At 46.2% G+C, this 15,145-nt stretch overlaps 2 protein-coding genes across 4 annotated transcripts in view; both read right to left on the bottom strand.

Moving 5' to 3' along the window:
- The window catches only part of LOC128150630 (cell surface hyaluronidase-like), a 55,858-nt gene that overhangs the window by 35,237 nt on the left and 5,476 nt on the right, over positions 1–15,145 (bottom strand). The window contains exons 2-14 of the mRNA XM_052806983.1: positions 14,948–15,088; positions 14,236–14,797; positions 13,707–13,876; positions 13,204–13,392; positions 12,685–12,854; positions 11,608–11,817; positions 7,616–7,821; positions 5,974–6,043; positions 5,216–5,344; positions 4,111–4,196; positions 2,613–2,744; positions 2,457–2,492; positions 1,484–1,636 (exon numbers count right to left, since the gene is read on the bottom strand). Of these exons, the coding sequence (XP_052662943.1) occupies positions 1,484–1,636; positions 2,457–2,492; positions 2,613–2,744; positions 4,111–4,196; positions 5,216–5,344; positions 5,974–6,043; positions 7,616–7,821; positions 11,608–11,817; positions 12,685–12,854; positions 13,204–13,392; positions 13,707–13,876; positions 14,236–14,797; positions 14,948–15,088 (2,254 nt within the window). The remainder of the gene's footprint in view (positions 1–1,483; positions 1,637–2,456; positions 2,493–2,612; positions 2,745–4,110; positions 4,197–5,215; positions 5,345–5,973; positions 6,044–7,615; positions 7,822–11,607; positions 11,818–12,684; positions 12,855–13,203; positions 13,393–13,706; positions 13,877–14,235; positions 14,798–14,947; positions 15,089–15,145) is intronic.
- CEMIP (cell migration inducing hyaluronidase 1) overlaps positions 1–15,145 on the bottom strand; it is a 116,630-nt gene that overhangs the window by 100,593 nt on the left and 892 nt on the right. The gene's annotated exons all lie outside the window — the stretch shown is intronic.

The following is a 15,145-nucleotide window of genomic DNA, read 5'->3' as shown; positions in this document are numbered from 1 at the left end:
AAACATCAGCATGATTGAAAAAACAGTATCAGTCAGACTCCCTGGAGGCAAGTGTCTCCTTGGAAGCAAGTACCAAGTGGTGCAGCACAGTTTCTCCTCTTTGTACAAGCCATTTCATATGAGATCCCGAGGACCTAGTCCACAGCATTTCACAGAGAAAAGTGATTTCTGCAGTATTGGTTGAAGGAGACACCACTGGAGTCACAGGTAAGGACCTGCCCCTTCCATGGTTTGTTTTGAGAAGGTACCCAGTTTTGCTTGGCCCCAGCTGTGTTTTATTAAAGGGTGGCCTCCATCAGCTTCACAGACAGTAATGAAGCTGGCTAGTAGTGGCATGGAAGGGTAGGTCAATGCCTACCGAGTCCAGAAAGAGTTGTTCAGACATGAAAGCCACAAAGTGGACAGCACATGGGCACACAGGTCTCTCCAGCCTGGGGGTCACTGAGTCCCAGATTCCCCCCCAGCCCTGTTGTTTTTTCTTACTGATTGGCTCCAGAGATCCAGAAACACTTTGCCAATTGGAAACACCAGGCACAAACAGTGTTTCCTGACCAAATAATTCTTCTTCAATTTCCAGAGCTGTTTTCTCAGTAGTTGGGTCTGATACAACCCCTACATCCCATTTTGCACTATGGCATAATGAAAGGACAGATATCAGATGTTTTGGCATACTCCTTTCCAAAAGTACATTGCTTAACAATATCACAGATGATTAGAGCTTGTTTGAACTGCAAAGGAGTTTTTTGCAATTGCAATTAAAATAACAACACCGATAATAACTAAGGATAGCTCTGATTATTCTTGCTGTCCTACACAGAACCCATTCCTGTGTCACTTATGGCTGAGACATGTACAGTCAGGGCTGTGTGTGTGGCATGTCTGCTGAGTACTGCTGATTACTTTATTTTATATTCTTCACAGAGGCTTTAATAATTGGTGAGCATCACCAAAAACATATATTAGGGTAGAATTTAGGCTTGGGGAAGCATGTTTTGCTATGGGGATATGGGTAGGCACCACGGTTGCTAGACAGGAGGCTGTGTTGCTATCAAAATAGAAAATAACATACAGCTATTGAAAGAGAAATAAGATGCAATAATGAAAAATGGTTTCTCTTTTGTCAAACCAACCATGTTTGCCCAGCTACGCTGGCAGGAGGGACGGTGGCACAGTGTATGGGAGCTGCGCCATCAGCTCGCCACTGTGCTACTGAAGCACTATGCAAAAGCCATTTGGTATCTTTCAGATTCTCTAATGCATTCTCTAGTGACTAATAAATTAAGCAGAAAATTAAATCAAACACATTCAGTCCAGAATGCTCTCAAGCTATTGGCCTGAAGAGTGTGTTTATTTGGATGCTTATTATTTCTGGCCTGTACAATAATTTAAACACCCAGTATAAATTACTCGTTGGTAGTCACATTCATTCCTGAGGCTTTTCTTCTAGCTTATGCTAACGCCAAGAAATGGCAGAATAACTCACTTGTTTCTGGGCAGCGTTCTGTATTCTCCATTTGCCCCTTTTCCCCAGTAGCTGTTTTGGCCTCCCTGGGAGCCAAAGTTGCTGCTTTCTCCAACAAAAATGGAGCATGTAACCTCCAGGCTGGAGCCTTCGTCTGTCGGGAAAGTCCCATCACTACAAGCAAAGAAACACCAGGTAACTATGCAGCACAGCACAACTGATTAATTAACACTTTTAATTACACTACAGACACAGTAGAATTTCTTTCTTCATTTGGAAAAAAGTACATGCACCAGTAAAACAGCCTGCTTTAAAATCTCTTTAGAAACCAGCAAGTTAGTGCCTAGGTAGCTTAGTGCTCGGGCATCAGTGATACAGGTTACTTAGTCTGGGTAAAGCCAGCTGTACCTTATATATATATATTGCTCTATATTGAGTTGCTTTACAAATTTTTAGCTACATCCCTGAAGCAAGAGCCAAATATCACTGATTCTCATTGCCTGCAGTGGGCTTTAGATATGGCTTATTCTTGCAGGTCTTTTGCAAGAGGGGTTGAGACGAAAGCAGCAGGAGCATGGTAGACAACAGCAGAGGAGGCAGGAGACCTGCTGTGCCACCACGTCGGACCATCCCAGCCACCCTGCCCTAGCAACACATGAGCTATGGGCAATGCTGCTCCACCAGGCTAGACCAGAAGAGAAGTCTCCCCAAATGCAGAGCCAGATGTTTAGTCTACTGGTTAAGGACCTACTGCCCAAAAGGAAATATTTGGCAATTACGATGTATTCCTCAGATATGCTGAGGCAAAGAGAATGAAAGGCTAAATTGCCCCTTGTATTAACGGCTGCGCAGGGAAGACCTGATGTGGTCTGGGAGGGAAATGTGAAGTTTTCTTGTGTCTTACAGTAATTACTGGGGGAGTGCCTCATCTTCCATTCTTGAGCCTGTTACATCAGGGCAAAAAATGGGAAGAAGGTCCATTTTAAGAAATTACCTTGCCAGAGTGAGTCCAATTCCATTGTCTGAAAACCTGGGACAGAAGAAACACAACGGTGTAAATGATGAGGAATGTCTGCAGTGAATTTGACCTACAGATCTATTTATGTCTGCCGTGAGGGGAATGATACAACACGTAATTACAGTAACCTACCCTGAGTTGCGGAAAATAATGTCGCCGCCCCTGGCCCAGGCCCCATGGTCATTATTTTTAAAAGCAATAAGACCATCAATCACGGCAGGAACTCGCGGCTTTTCAGGATCAGCATCTTGATGTGGGCGAAATCTGAAGCAAGAAGCTTAGTTAATGCGGCACAGGAGACATAGGAACCGAACTCGGACAGAGGAGGTCGTGCCTGGAAGACCTCGTTTGGCTTCCAAATATCTGCATGATGGGCCTAAAGAGGTGATATGCCCTGGATCAGAGTCAGGCTATTAGCTTGATTTCATTTCTGTGCTTTGGTACAAAGCAGAAAACAAGAAACATTCATAAGGGCGAAATTCTGGCCCCAGTGAAATCAACAGGTGATTCCTCCCTAGATTTCAGTGGGCCCACAGCTACTCCTTAATTTGATTCAGTGTGATTTAGAGGCATAGAAAACATTTTTCCCAAGTCACTTGGGTCCTTTTGTAGTTGTCCTTACAAGGCCCATTGAGAATCCCTGGGCTGATGCTAGAAAATCAATTAGGCACTTTCAAGAATCTCATTCAGCAAAGATAAGAGAGTAATTGGAGCTGCTTTCCTTGCATGTACAGACCAGACCTCCATACGCTTCTGTCTCTGCTGAAAGAGAAGCTGTTGTATGAAAAAAGGATTCGCCCTGGGAACCGGGCGCTTCTCAGTTACTTGCAGGCTATTTCTTGCCACACTGGCTGTTAATGGTAGATTTGTGCCATGTTTGGAAAAATATCACCTTTGCATTTTCTGAGTCTACCCTCACCTCCTACTTCTTCCAGCTGATGTACTAAGGGATGTGCCGCCTCCTCAGTGCCCAAGGGGATGACCCTGGCAGGGAAGTCTCACAAAGGGACACAAAGTCACCCTTTCCCTTCAGCCATATGGGAGCATCATATGTGGCATTGACAGGGTATTATGGAGGAGGAAAAAAGCCAAAGCTTGACCAGGAGCAGTGGCTGATTTCTGCCACAGCCTCCCCCCATAGACCCACAGGGCTGCAGTGAGTGAGAAAATGGCCTTAATTTACCTGCTTCCACGCTGCAAAAGGAACCTCAGAGATTTTAAAGCAGCTGACAAAAAGCTTTGAGGCTACTTTACTTTCCTCATTAATCCTAAGCCAGTCTCAGCAGTCTCTTACGTCATCTTTCAGATGTAAGTTCTTCTAAGTAATTAATAAGAAATGTTGGAGTTTACAAACCCCGCTAATGGACTAATGGGATCTGGATCCCCTTTTACGTGCTTCACTGCTTAGTCCTCATAACCCCAAGTGCACATGTATCATTTTTGGTCAGCAATAACACAAACAATTCAGTGCATAGCAATGAAGTATTTGCCTCTGCACATCAGAGATAGCTTGTGTGTTTTTTTCACAGGCTCCAGCCATAATGAGGCATTAATGATCCGCTAAATACAATGCAGAAGCCAAGAAGCAACACAACTATCCAAAATACTTAGCCATACAGCATGTGCTTACCTGGCATTATCGACAGTGAGATACTCTCTGGGATCTTCAGCGCTGGCTCTCGTTGTCTTTACTCCTTTTCCAATAAATAAACCAGCCTGAAAATGCACACGACTCCAATTATTTTAACAGACCACCCAACACAGACCAGAGATCCCAGATTTTTATCAATGAACGTGGGCAGCCAGTGCGTGTAGGCTCAGCGAGTGCCTGCAGCCTGGGCTTTGTCTTCCCTTTCAGTGTCACTTGGCACCGCTCAGCACGACATTAGCACAGGATGTAGCGCACTGAAGTCAGGACAGAGCCTGCCCTGCCATATGTTATGCATCAGCATCTTGGGCTGTGTTCTGACCCAAAGCAAGGCACTGAACTCCCACTCTCTCTCCCTCGCAGAAAGCAATAAGGGACTCTGCCAAGCTCTTGATAACTTTTTGGAAAAAGAGTGTTGCTAAGAACTAAGGCTTTAAATAAAGAGTGACGAGTCCCCCGACAGTCAAAAGAGAACATGAGCTGCTGTAGCCAACTTAAAGGCTTTGGGTGAAAGCAGCAGCTGTCATGGACCAAGATGTAAAATATACAAGGCACAGAGAATAGTGCTGATTTCAATCTAGAATCCTGAGAAATAAGTTAAAAATGTTTTTTTATAGCTTACAGGTTACGTTTTCATGTCAATAGTATATTTGGGGGGAAGTGTTTTTCTTGGAATTACCCTTGAATTTTTGGTCTCATTTTTCAAAGGTGATGAGCAGACCATGGCAGAAACGACTTTTGCTCATCCCCCTATATCCTTGCACCACTGTGGCCAACAGCAGTGCTCAGTGTCCTGCTTGTCTTTCCTTAAATCTCAGTAGTAGCTGTACCTATGGCCTGCACACATCCCGTCTAACACAGGCACCCAACTGAAGTGCCTGAAATGGGACCCCCCTTCTGCTCAGCTCCCTCTTTAATCATTAGAAAGAGCACCACCCCCAAAAGTTGATTGTGTCTTGATACAGTGTTAAAAGACCTTTATCAAAATGTAAGACACCTGTGATCATCTGATTTCAGAGCACCACACATGGTCAGCCCTGTGCCATGCTATTATATTGATAGAAACATATAAAAATCATCCACGTGCCTTGAAATTGGAGTGGACTCTGTTGTTGTAAAATACTCCCAAGGGGGTATGTTCAGCCTGTCCCTCTGGATATTGCCCCTCGGACTGTCCAGTGGGAACCCGGTGGAAGAGGTACCATATCCCAACATCCTAAAAGACAAAGGGAGGTCCAAAAAATGGGACAGTACAATTAATGATACAGGTTATCCTGGGGACTTAGGTTTCCCACTATGCTGGCCAGATTTGTAACCTGAGCCTGCCAAAGGTTTGAGTCCCAGGGGACACACACCAGCCCATACTCTTACACCTCGCTACTTATCCTTTGGCATGCACGGTGGGTCCCCGGGGCACATACACATGGATTTCAAAAATGCATATATTGTGAGTGAAATTCAGGTGGTTTATTAGAAAACATAGCCTCCTCTATACAGGCACATTAAACACAAACATGATTTGGGTAAACATCAGAGATAATAACAAGTAGACAGTATATATACAAATATAAAATTTTATTGGGCATTTAACTATTAACTACTAATAAAAATCAACATTTACTAAGAGACATCACACACCATTTCCAGCTACAGTTGTGGGAGAAATCAGTGTGAAAAGTGTAGGCAAATACTTGTTCTTAACAGAGACAAAGGTTGCAGAAATACATATCCAAATTTTACGACGGCTTACTAAAAATTCATTGCCCACACACTAACGACATCAGTAAGAGTAGAATACATGGGAACTGGAGGCAAAGCGTAGCTCTTGCCATTAAATGATTTTACCTGAGCACCAGCTGCTGCATTCTCTATTAAGTTGTTGTTTGGATTTGCAATCCAGAATGTGCTGACAGCCCTGAAAAATCAAAATCAAAATGATCCTAAGCAGTTACCAAACAGGAAGGGATACATTTTCATAGCACTGAACTGGAATTGAGCCACAACTCTCCTATTGACTTTAAAACTCCACACAACCTTTTAATGATACTCTTTAAGGAAAAGAAACCATCTAGTAATGTCAGACATGTATATTTATGGAGCCACATGTTGAACCTATTGTAAATTATATGAGAGTGTTAACACAAAATCCATACTCTAACCCAATGTCTTTTTTTTTTTTTCTTTGGAAAATGTCTGAAAAGTGAACTTCTGGTTTGTTTTTTGGAACTTCAGGGGCAATGGCAGGAGGCAGGGGATTCTCTGTGGATTTATGAAGCTTCTACAGGGAAAACAAAAGAAATGTCCTTGCAAGCTGCAAATGGCTCATTAAGCAGGAGATTAAGGAGGTATTATTTTGACGTTTGTTCAAATAAGGAGTTTTTGCTTCAGAGGGAAGATCAGTAGTGGCACAAACAGAAACCAGATATAGCTATGAAAACACTGTCATCTGTTGTCTTACTTCATTTGATAACATCTTTTGCAGTAATAAAGACCACATGTAAAACCACTGTAAACCTTTTCTCATGATCGTACCAATTAATTTGATCATTCTAAGCAGAAAAATCTCAATCATTTTTTATCCACCTTAACTATTACATAATCAAGAATCCACACTCCTTTGGATTAACAGAACCACTAAATTGGTGCAAAATAAATCTGTATTAACCATACAAGCAACTGCAGCATTTCAGCAGCAATAATTATTATTAATTCAGTTGGATTATTTATGCCAATAAAAATAAGTAGAGTTTGGCCACTGCATCCTCTTCCAGAAAACATGAAAATACAAACTGCCTTGGCTAAACTGTGTTCTTGCTTGCAAGCACTAGCCCAACCAACACCTGGGTCCCTGAGTGTCCATGTTACCGCTCATCAGTCTCCAAAACAGAAGCTAACTTTCTCAGCTATATCGGGATATTGTTTATTGTTAAATGATGCTCACTATAGTTTATGCTAATCTCTGCATTCTCACTAAATCTCCTGATGCACTCTAGATAGCCATGCACTCATGTACTATTGACCAATTTACTCTAGATGCTCCAGCCCCAATTCAGCCCTGGTGAAAAAAGGCAAAAACTCCCTTTGTAGTAAGTGGTATTTTTGCCAGCCCATACCAGGGCTGAAGCAACTTGCATTTATCAGACAGATTTCATGGAGCCTTCAACATCCTACTTAAAAAGAATTGAAAGGGGTTCAGAAATGAGCAAAGTGCTCTAACGTATTTATGATTGTTAGGAAACAGCGACAGGAATAACCAGCAGCAAATATTCCTTGCTTAGGAACCGTGCAGGTGTTAACAGATATCTTCACAAGCAAAACATGGACAAGTAGCTAAATTATTTTAAAATGAGAAATGATAGAAAAAGCTACAAGTTTTCATTTAATATCAAATAGCATCTTTCAAAAGTTTCACCACAGCATTCTTTGGGACCCAGCCATAAAGCACAACATAAGTGCAAAACCTGACTACAGCTCCCGGAGCACTTACATACAGTCGGTGCTCGGCACAGGAACATAATTCCCATAGACATGGCTGCGGATGGCAAGGCACATAGCCTCGTTGCGATCCGAAGGCAAGATCGTCCCCGACCTTGTGAGGAGGCCCAAGTTGTGATAAAAAGTATTGCGTTGCTCCGTCCCGTCTTCGAGGAAGAAACAGTGCCCCAGAGTGTCATAGCCAATGGTGTCTTTTACCTGGAAAAAAAGTATGCAGGCCATAGATCGTAATGCTAACAGTAATAGGAACTATAACTGATGTGCTTTGCTTATCAATAAATTCCTGAAACACTCACAGAATGGTTTTGCCGCCCCTCCGCGCAGCAAGCAGTGCCTCCATAGACATCAGTCCTGGAGCTAACTCAAACTACATGCAGTTTGCATAACTGTGGACTGATCTTCTTATACAGTGAAACTGCTATTAAAATTACTCTGAGGAAGATCACATGCATAATTGAAGGAAAATTGCAAAATACTGGATTTAAAACTGCCCTCAGCTCTAAGAGAGAATATTTGATTCAGTGTCATGGAGTAAATATCTGCATAAAGGTAAGTGTGTGTTGCGTGATAAACCAACAAGTTAGGATGGTTAATCCAGAAATTTTCATGACTGCAACACTTCCCAAATAAAATAAGAAATTATTTAAAATGCACCATGTGAAGTAATTTATATTAATGAGGTTTCTGTTCTTTCTCCTCCACTCTCAGAAGGTGCAGGGCCCCTTCGTTCCTGTAATGATCAGCGTGGGCAGAGATGGTATTTTACTGTTTCAGTCTATTTAATATTAATTGACATGCACAGGGATATTGCATTAAACCCTAATTTGACTGAGAGGACTTAGCAAAAGCCTCCTTTGATGTACAGCCTTATGAAGATAAATTCAGATATCCTTCTTTTAAATGTAAATACTAAATCAGGCTAGTTAAAATACCAGCTATTTGTTACTACATCTTACTGAAACCTTAACTTTGTACTCAAATGATCCCTGTCAGCATATTTATTCACTCTTCAGGCATACAAAATTCCTGTTGACGTCAGAGTTAGGTCCGTGTAAGACTGCAAGATTAACTAATATTAACCTACTTGGTTATTTCTGTATACAGAGGGACACTTGAACTAAATCCATTTCAGAGTCATATCCTGTGATTTCCCCTTAACGGGCTGTGACTGTACATAACATCTGGAGTCACAAGCAGGATAGTCCCCATAGGTATATCTCTACTGGATTTCATTGTTTTCTTGGCAGTCACCCCTCAAACTTGTCATCTGCTGTTCTTGTTTCTGCCTCAATGAGGTGTTCAAGAGAGAGTTAAAAATAAGGCACAACACAACTGGGTACCCAACTCCTAACTGATACAGTTTTGGAAATCCACCGAGACCCTGCACACAGGTACAGTAGCTCGGAGTGAGCTACAAGGGGAGTAACGGAGAACCTACACACAGCAAGACTGAACGTGTCCCTACCAGCTGAGTCTTGGAAATACAGATAGGAAATGGATTTAGATAAAAATGCAAGTGTCCTTGCCAGCCTGCTAAGAACAGTAAGCCTGGCTACTTCTACTCTTCCAAATGATGGGCAGAAGCTGTGCTAAGGAGGCCGTGGAAGACTATTTTTGGAAAGAAACTGTAACGACAAACCGCTCGCTGTTTTAAACAGCATTTCAATTGTAGAGCTCCATTCTTCTGAATTTAGCTGAAGTTTGGCTAATCTCTGCTTCAGACAGCTGCGTTAAAAACCAGCCTTGTATCTGAAACCAGATTTTAGCTTTAATTAATATGATTAGTCACAGCTTCAGAATCGCATGGCAGCCCTGAAAACTTACATACACGAAACTACATTGAACACTCTCCTAACCAGAAATAACATAATTTAAAGATCACTTACACTTGTACTGAAAGAAAAGGTTCTATGCCATTAGACCAAACCCCCAGTAACTGATCAATTCTGGCATATCACAGATAGAAACTACAAGCTTGGAAACGAGCCCACCTGCGGCACTGTGACAGCAGCATATTACTGGATGTGCCAGCATGAAACACTGTCCACAGCACAGGCTACAGCCCCGCTGGTGTGTCCAACACCAGATGATTAAGATGCCTCTAAATGCTGAATTATATATAGTTCAGCAACACAATATAAGTGACCTTTATGCACTGCAACATTAGACACGAAAGACTACAGTAGTCTGTGTATGCCTGACGTGTGCCAGGGCAGCAAGAGGCAGGTCGCAGCCTGCTTCCCAGCCACAGTGAGTAACCCAAGCTGCGTGCGCTGCTGCCGCCGGCTTGCAAAGAGGCACAAGCCTGGCACACGGGAGCAGCAGATGGGAGAAGGGCCTTACAGAAAGCACTGCACAACCCGTACACAGCTAAGCCCAAACCACAGCACTCCGGCAACGTACTTCTAAAGTTACATCCTCTAAACTGTCAAGACGGGAGGAGGAAAAACCCACTTATCTGGTTTATTCTGCCTCAAGGGTTGAAGTTTCATTATCTGATGCTGAAATGGGTACCCACCTATGTTATTTAACTGCCTTGCTCTGATACATGTGCTCTTCTCTCGAACTGCAAATTATTTTAATTTATTTTAAAGCAAGGATTTTATTACATTTTAATTACTCTTTATCTTAATGACTGTATTGAAACCATGTGATTCTTCCACAGAATCACATACTTAACCTTCACTGTAAAATCTATTCACTGATTCATGGACTCAAAGCCCTCGGCAGTCACATGGGAGGGGGCTGGATCTCACACTTGGGTTCTTGATTTCACAACTATAGCATCCCATACATCCAGATAAACCCTTTACAACTTCACTTCTGATAAAGAGCAAGACCACACACCATTCTTCTCAGGACCAATATTAGCATAAGGCTTCATTTTTTCATCCCAGGCAGGTTCCTTCAGTTCCAGAGGTTTAATACCAATAGGAGGAGAAATTGAGTTAAACTACATCCACACATACTGGGCAAGTCTCTTGCCACCTAAGGGCTCTGTACACAAAAGCAGGCTCTACAGCCACAGCAAATCACGTGTATGAGAAAGCAATCAATAATTTTGAGTGATCTGGACAACACAAATCCAGTTTAGGGTACATGAAAAGTGCTCCCAGGTGTACAAGTCCAGCATCGCATTTTCGTGAATACATCATTTTGGGGGGACCCTTTCACTGGAGGGTCCCACCAGAGTGCATCTATGTCATGTCTTACACAGCTTTACGTCCAGGGTTGAGAAAAAGTTGTCAGGAAAAACACGGGAGGTCACGGATAGTTCAGGGAGTGTCTCTGCCTGAGCATACATCAGGTGAATGAGGAAATGCCCACAGACACCAAAACACCGTTCAGGGTTCTGCGGAGCACACAGCAACCGGACCTGTTGGGACTAGCACGGGAATCTGTCTTTTCCAGCTGGGACACGTATGGCTTTTTTGTGGTTTTTTTTAAGTTCCTCTCCACAATGCCCTTGTGAGGATCTAGGTAAAAGCCAAGTTCCTGAGGGCTTTTCTGGCACTGAAGCAGCCGTTTGGGTCTGTCCCTCTCATATTTCATTCCCTTTGTCATGTGAATATTTTTGGATATATTTCACATTGCCCTGACTAGAACAACTGCTGTCTTTTCTATCTCCTTTGCAAATTAAAGGTCCGTTGCTTCAGTCGGGTCCATTTAAAGCCTATTGCTTTAATTTTAAATGAAAGTTCCTATTTTCACAAACTGTCCAGAATAACCATGGCAAAGATTTCACTATATCTGATCACACCTTTAATAATATTAATTGGGCAATACTAAGAATCTGAAATTCATTTCAAAGAGCTGTCCTAACCTGAACACCAGTCAAATGAAGTTGACAAGTTGGGACATTTCTTGGGGAAAAGATGCCTTGTTTCAATATTCTGATTTCTCTTTACATCACAAATGGCTCTTACTCTTCGGCAGTGCCTAAGCAAAGAAATGAACTTGGTACTAAAAAAATATGTCTCCTACCAGAAGGCCATGAGTTCCATGTATGGCAACACACCTAGAGAAGCAGTGGTGGATAGCCAGGTTATCGAGGTACGTTGGGCGTTCGTATCCTCCTCTCTCATCCACATCCTCAGCCAAGTGAAAATGCACAGGATAACTGCCCAGGATTTGCTGCCCCATGTTTTTTAATTCCACTCCTGACATGTGAACAGAGCTAAAATTTCTTAGGATCTGTTGAGACAAAAGTAGATCCAAGTAAGGCACTACGACATAAACACACGCAAAAAGAAAAACACCTTTTTTTCCCTCTCGTTAGGCAATACGCTCACAGAGTAAAACAGGGCCTGATCCCAGAAGGAGGTGTCAGCTCCCTGCTCTGACTCAGAGCAGCACAGCACCCACAGAGCAGTGTGCCAGCGGCTGCACACCTACAGGCACGGGGCTGCCAAGGAACTGCTGCCAAACAGCATGTGCAGTATTTAGCAATAGCCGCGTGTGACACGGCTACAGACAAGGTACCTCTGCCAGCTACAGGAAGTATCCCTTTGAGGTACCTTTGGCATTTACCACCAGGGTCTATTTCCTGGCAACTTTATCTCTGTCAAGTGATTTTAGGCAAGGCCTGCACAGCTCCCCAGTTTCCACCAACTGGCGGTGGAGTAATTTTACACAAAGCCCCTGCAACAGCAAAACTTTGCACCTCCACCAAAACCACATGGGACAACCAAGAGAAGGCAAAGCACAACAGGGCGAGACCTAGCACTTCTCTGAGCCATGAAAGGAGCAGGTTTGCTCTGCAGGAAGCACAATTTCTTCAGTGACATCTCGTGAACTATGTAACTTCACATTGACCCTACTGACAGTGATGCTGCTAAAGAATCCCCTCTAGCCCAGAGAAGGGTACATTTTTGCATACATGGTGAAGAAAATAGCACAGACTCGTTGCAAGTCTAGTTTTGCAAAACAGGCCAAAAAACTTTTCCCTTCTTCACAGACAAGTATACTTTTTCCCCAGACACAATTCTAGTTGCTTGTTTACAAACCGGGACAGGAACTATCTGAAACCACCTACAGGTGTATGCATTAAAAATTACTCACTTTAATATGTCCTCCGAATGTATCAAAGGAGAAAAACTGGCATTGATTTTGTCCATAACAGGAGTCTTCCATTTCTCCTTGAATAAGTATATTTCTAGTCAGAAGACCAACCTCTGCCCTCATATCGATGCCATCTATGACTTCTCCAATGTGAAGATACAGTGGGCTGCCTGTGAAAATCAGAAACCTTTTATTCAGATGAGCACGGCATCTTCGTTATTGCATTGTTCTCAGCAAGTGCACACCTTTCATTTAAGCAATCACTAAGTCTGGGGACGTGCCCAGTTGTTAGTATCTGAGCCCAGAGGAGATCAGCACTTCCCCTGGCTTCTACAAAGGACTGCTGGCTCTGGTCAAACTTTCAAGTCCCAACATAATATTGGGGCCTTCAGCTCTCATATGTGTCCATGTGTTTATGGAACAAAAACTAGCTAAAAAGACAAGGAAATGTAGAATGTAAAAGACAAGACAACGTAAATGTTTACCACGCACGGGTAGCTTGATAAAAATATTTCGTACCATCGATTTTCACTTGATTACTTTTACATTCAGGGCAAGGAAGGAGATTAAACTCTTCAGCCTGGTGCATAGAATAATCTGTACTGGCAACGACGATCCGGTCACCAGGTAACCAGCTTGTAACCTCATCCACCAAGTGAAGAATTATTCCTTTGGACACTTCCACTTTAAATCCATGATGAGGCACCCCTGAAAAATGAAGCAATCAATTATTTTCACAGTTGCGCACGACAGAGTCATGCAATTAGCCAAAGAGCCTATCAGTCTAATTTTTATCTGGATAACTCTGTGTCAATAGAAGTGCTCCAGCCGTTAAGTACGTCAGTGTCGTCTCTCTGTAGGCAGCTAAAATGTTACTTTGTGAGAGTGCTGCGGTTAGTGTGGTCACCGTCCACGCGAGCAAAAGACTACGGTTTTATTATCATTGCGCTGTCAGATTGCCAGCGGCCACAAAAAGCAGAGCAAAGCAGCAGAAGGCAAGCAATCGTCAGGGAAGACCAAACCTTTTATCCATCCGCTGAAAGCAGTAACAGTAAAACGGGTGCCATCGTAGGTGAGGAAGTCTCTCTGGGCTACGGCTAACCCCGTCGTTCCATTCCCGTGGTACTCCCGCTTATCCTCCGCGGTGGAAAGCCGATCCCCTCCGAGGACCCCCACCAGCGCCCAGGGCTGCCTGCAGGAGACCGCGAGGGAGCAAAGCGAGCGACAGCCCGAGCCCTCCAGCCCCCAAAGAGCCGGGGCAGGAGGGGAGGGCGCAGCGCGGCAGGCCTCCCCTCCTCCCCTCCGCTCCCTCCACCGCGCCCTCCCCCGGCCCGGGGTGCCCGCCGGATCCCACCATCCTGCCCGCCCGGCCCGGCCGAGCCCCCGCTCACGCCGCTCCCTCGGGGCGAGCCCCAGGCGGCCGCGGCGGCTCGGCGGCCCCGGCGCGGAGCTGTCCATGGTGGCGCCGCGGGCCCGGCCCGGCCCGGCCCGTGTCCCCCCCCCGCCACCGCCGGGCCCGCCTCCCCGCCCCGCGCCCGCCGCCCGCCTCACCTGTAGCCCAGGCGGGCGATGTGCCTGCTGCCGAGGCGGTCCCGCAGCAGCAGCCGCGTCTCCAGCGTGAGGCTGCGGGCGGCCGAGTCCCCCACGGCGGCCGCCACCAGCCTGCCGGGGGCCTGGAGGGCCAGGAAGGCGCGCAGCCGCCGGCACTCGCCGGGCCGCAGGTGGGTGTCGAAGCGCCCCGCCGCCAGCACCCGCGCCGTGCCGGCGTCCAGGATGCGGAGGTTGAGCCCGCGGCTGCCCCACCGCTTCTCGGAGGAGTAGGGGCCGTGGCGGAGCCCGCCGGGGTGCAGGGTTTTGTCCAGGAGGGTCCAGGAGCGGGGCCGCCGGCCGTGCAGCTCCAGGACGCCGCCGCGACCCACGCCCACGAACTTCTGCCCGAAGCCCTCCACGGCCGCCCCCTCGGCGGCTCGCCCGTACAGCGAGATGGTGGCCCGCGAGCCGTAGGGGCAGCGCTCCGAGCCGACGTGCAGCTCCCCGCCGTCGTGGATGAGGATGTAGCGGGCCCGCAGGGTGATGGGCGGCCCGTGGGGGCGGTCGGCGAACACCAGCCTCCCTGGCGGGCGAGGGGACGGGAGCGGGGTCGGGGGCGCGCACCGCCGGGGGCGGGAGGTGACACCCGCCGGCAGGCACAGCCGGGCCGCCCCGCAGCGCCCGGGCTCCGGGAGCAGCCGGCGGCCCCGAGGGGGCGGGCGGCCCCACTTACCTCCGTCGCGGATGACAAGGGAGTGGAAGGCGGCGGAGCTCTCCAGGCGCAGGGCCGCCCCCCGGCCCACCACGGCGGCGCGGCGGGTGTCGAAGCCGGGTCGCCACGGGGCGAGGTGCGGGGCGGCCTCCGGGCAGGGCCCTGCAAGAGACGGGCGGCGGCGGCAGCGGCGGCGGGGCGCGCAGGGGCGCGGAAGGG

The sequence above is a fragment of the Harpia harpyja genome, chromosome 14 (assembly GCF_026419915.1).
Source record: "Harpia harpyja isolate bHarHar1 chromosome 14, bHarHar1 primary haplotype, whole genome shotgun sequence".
In the NCBI taxonomy this organism is placed as follows: Eukaryota; Metazoa; Chordata; class Aves; order Accipitriformes; family Accipitridae; genus Harpia; species Harpia harpyja.
This window is presented reverse-complemented; position numbering and strand designations above follow the sequence as displayed.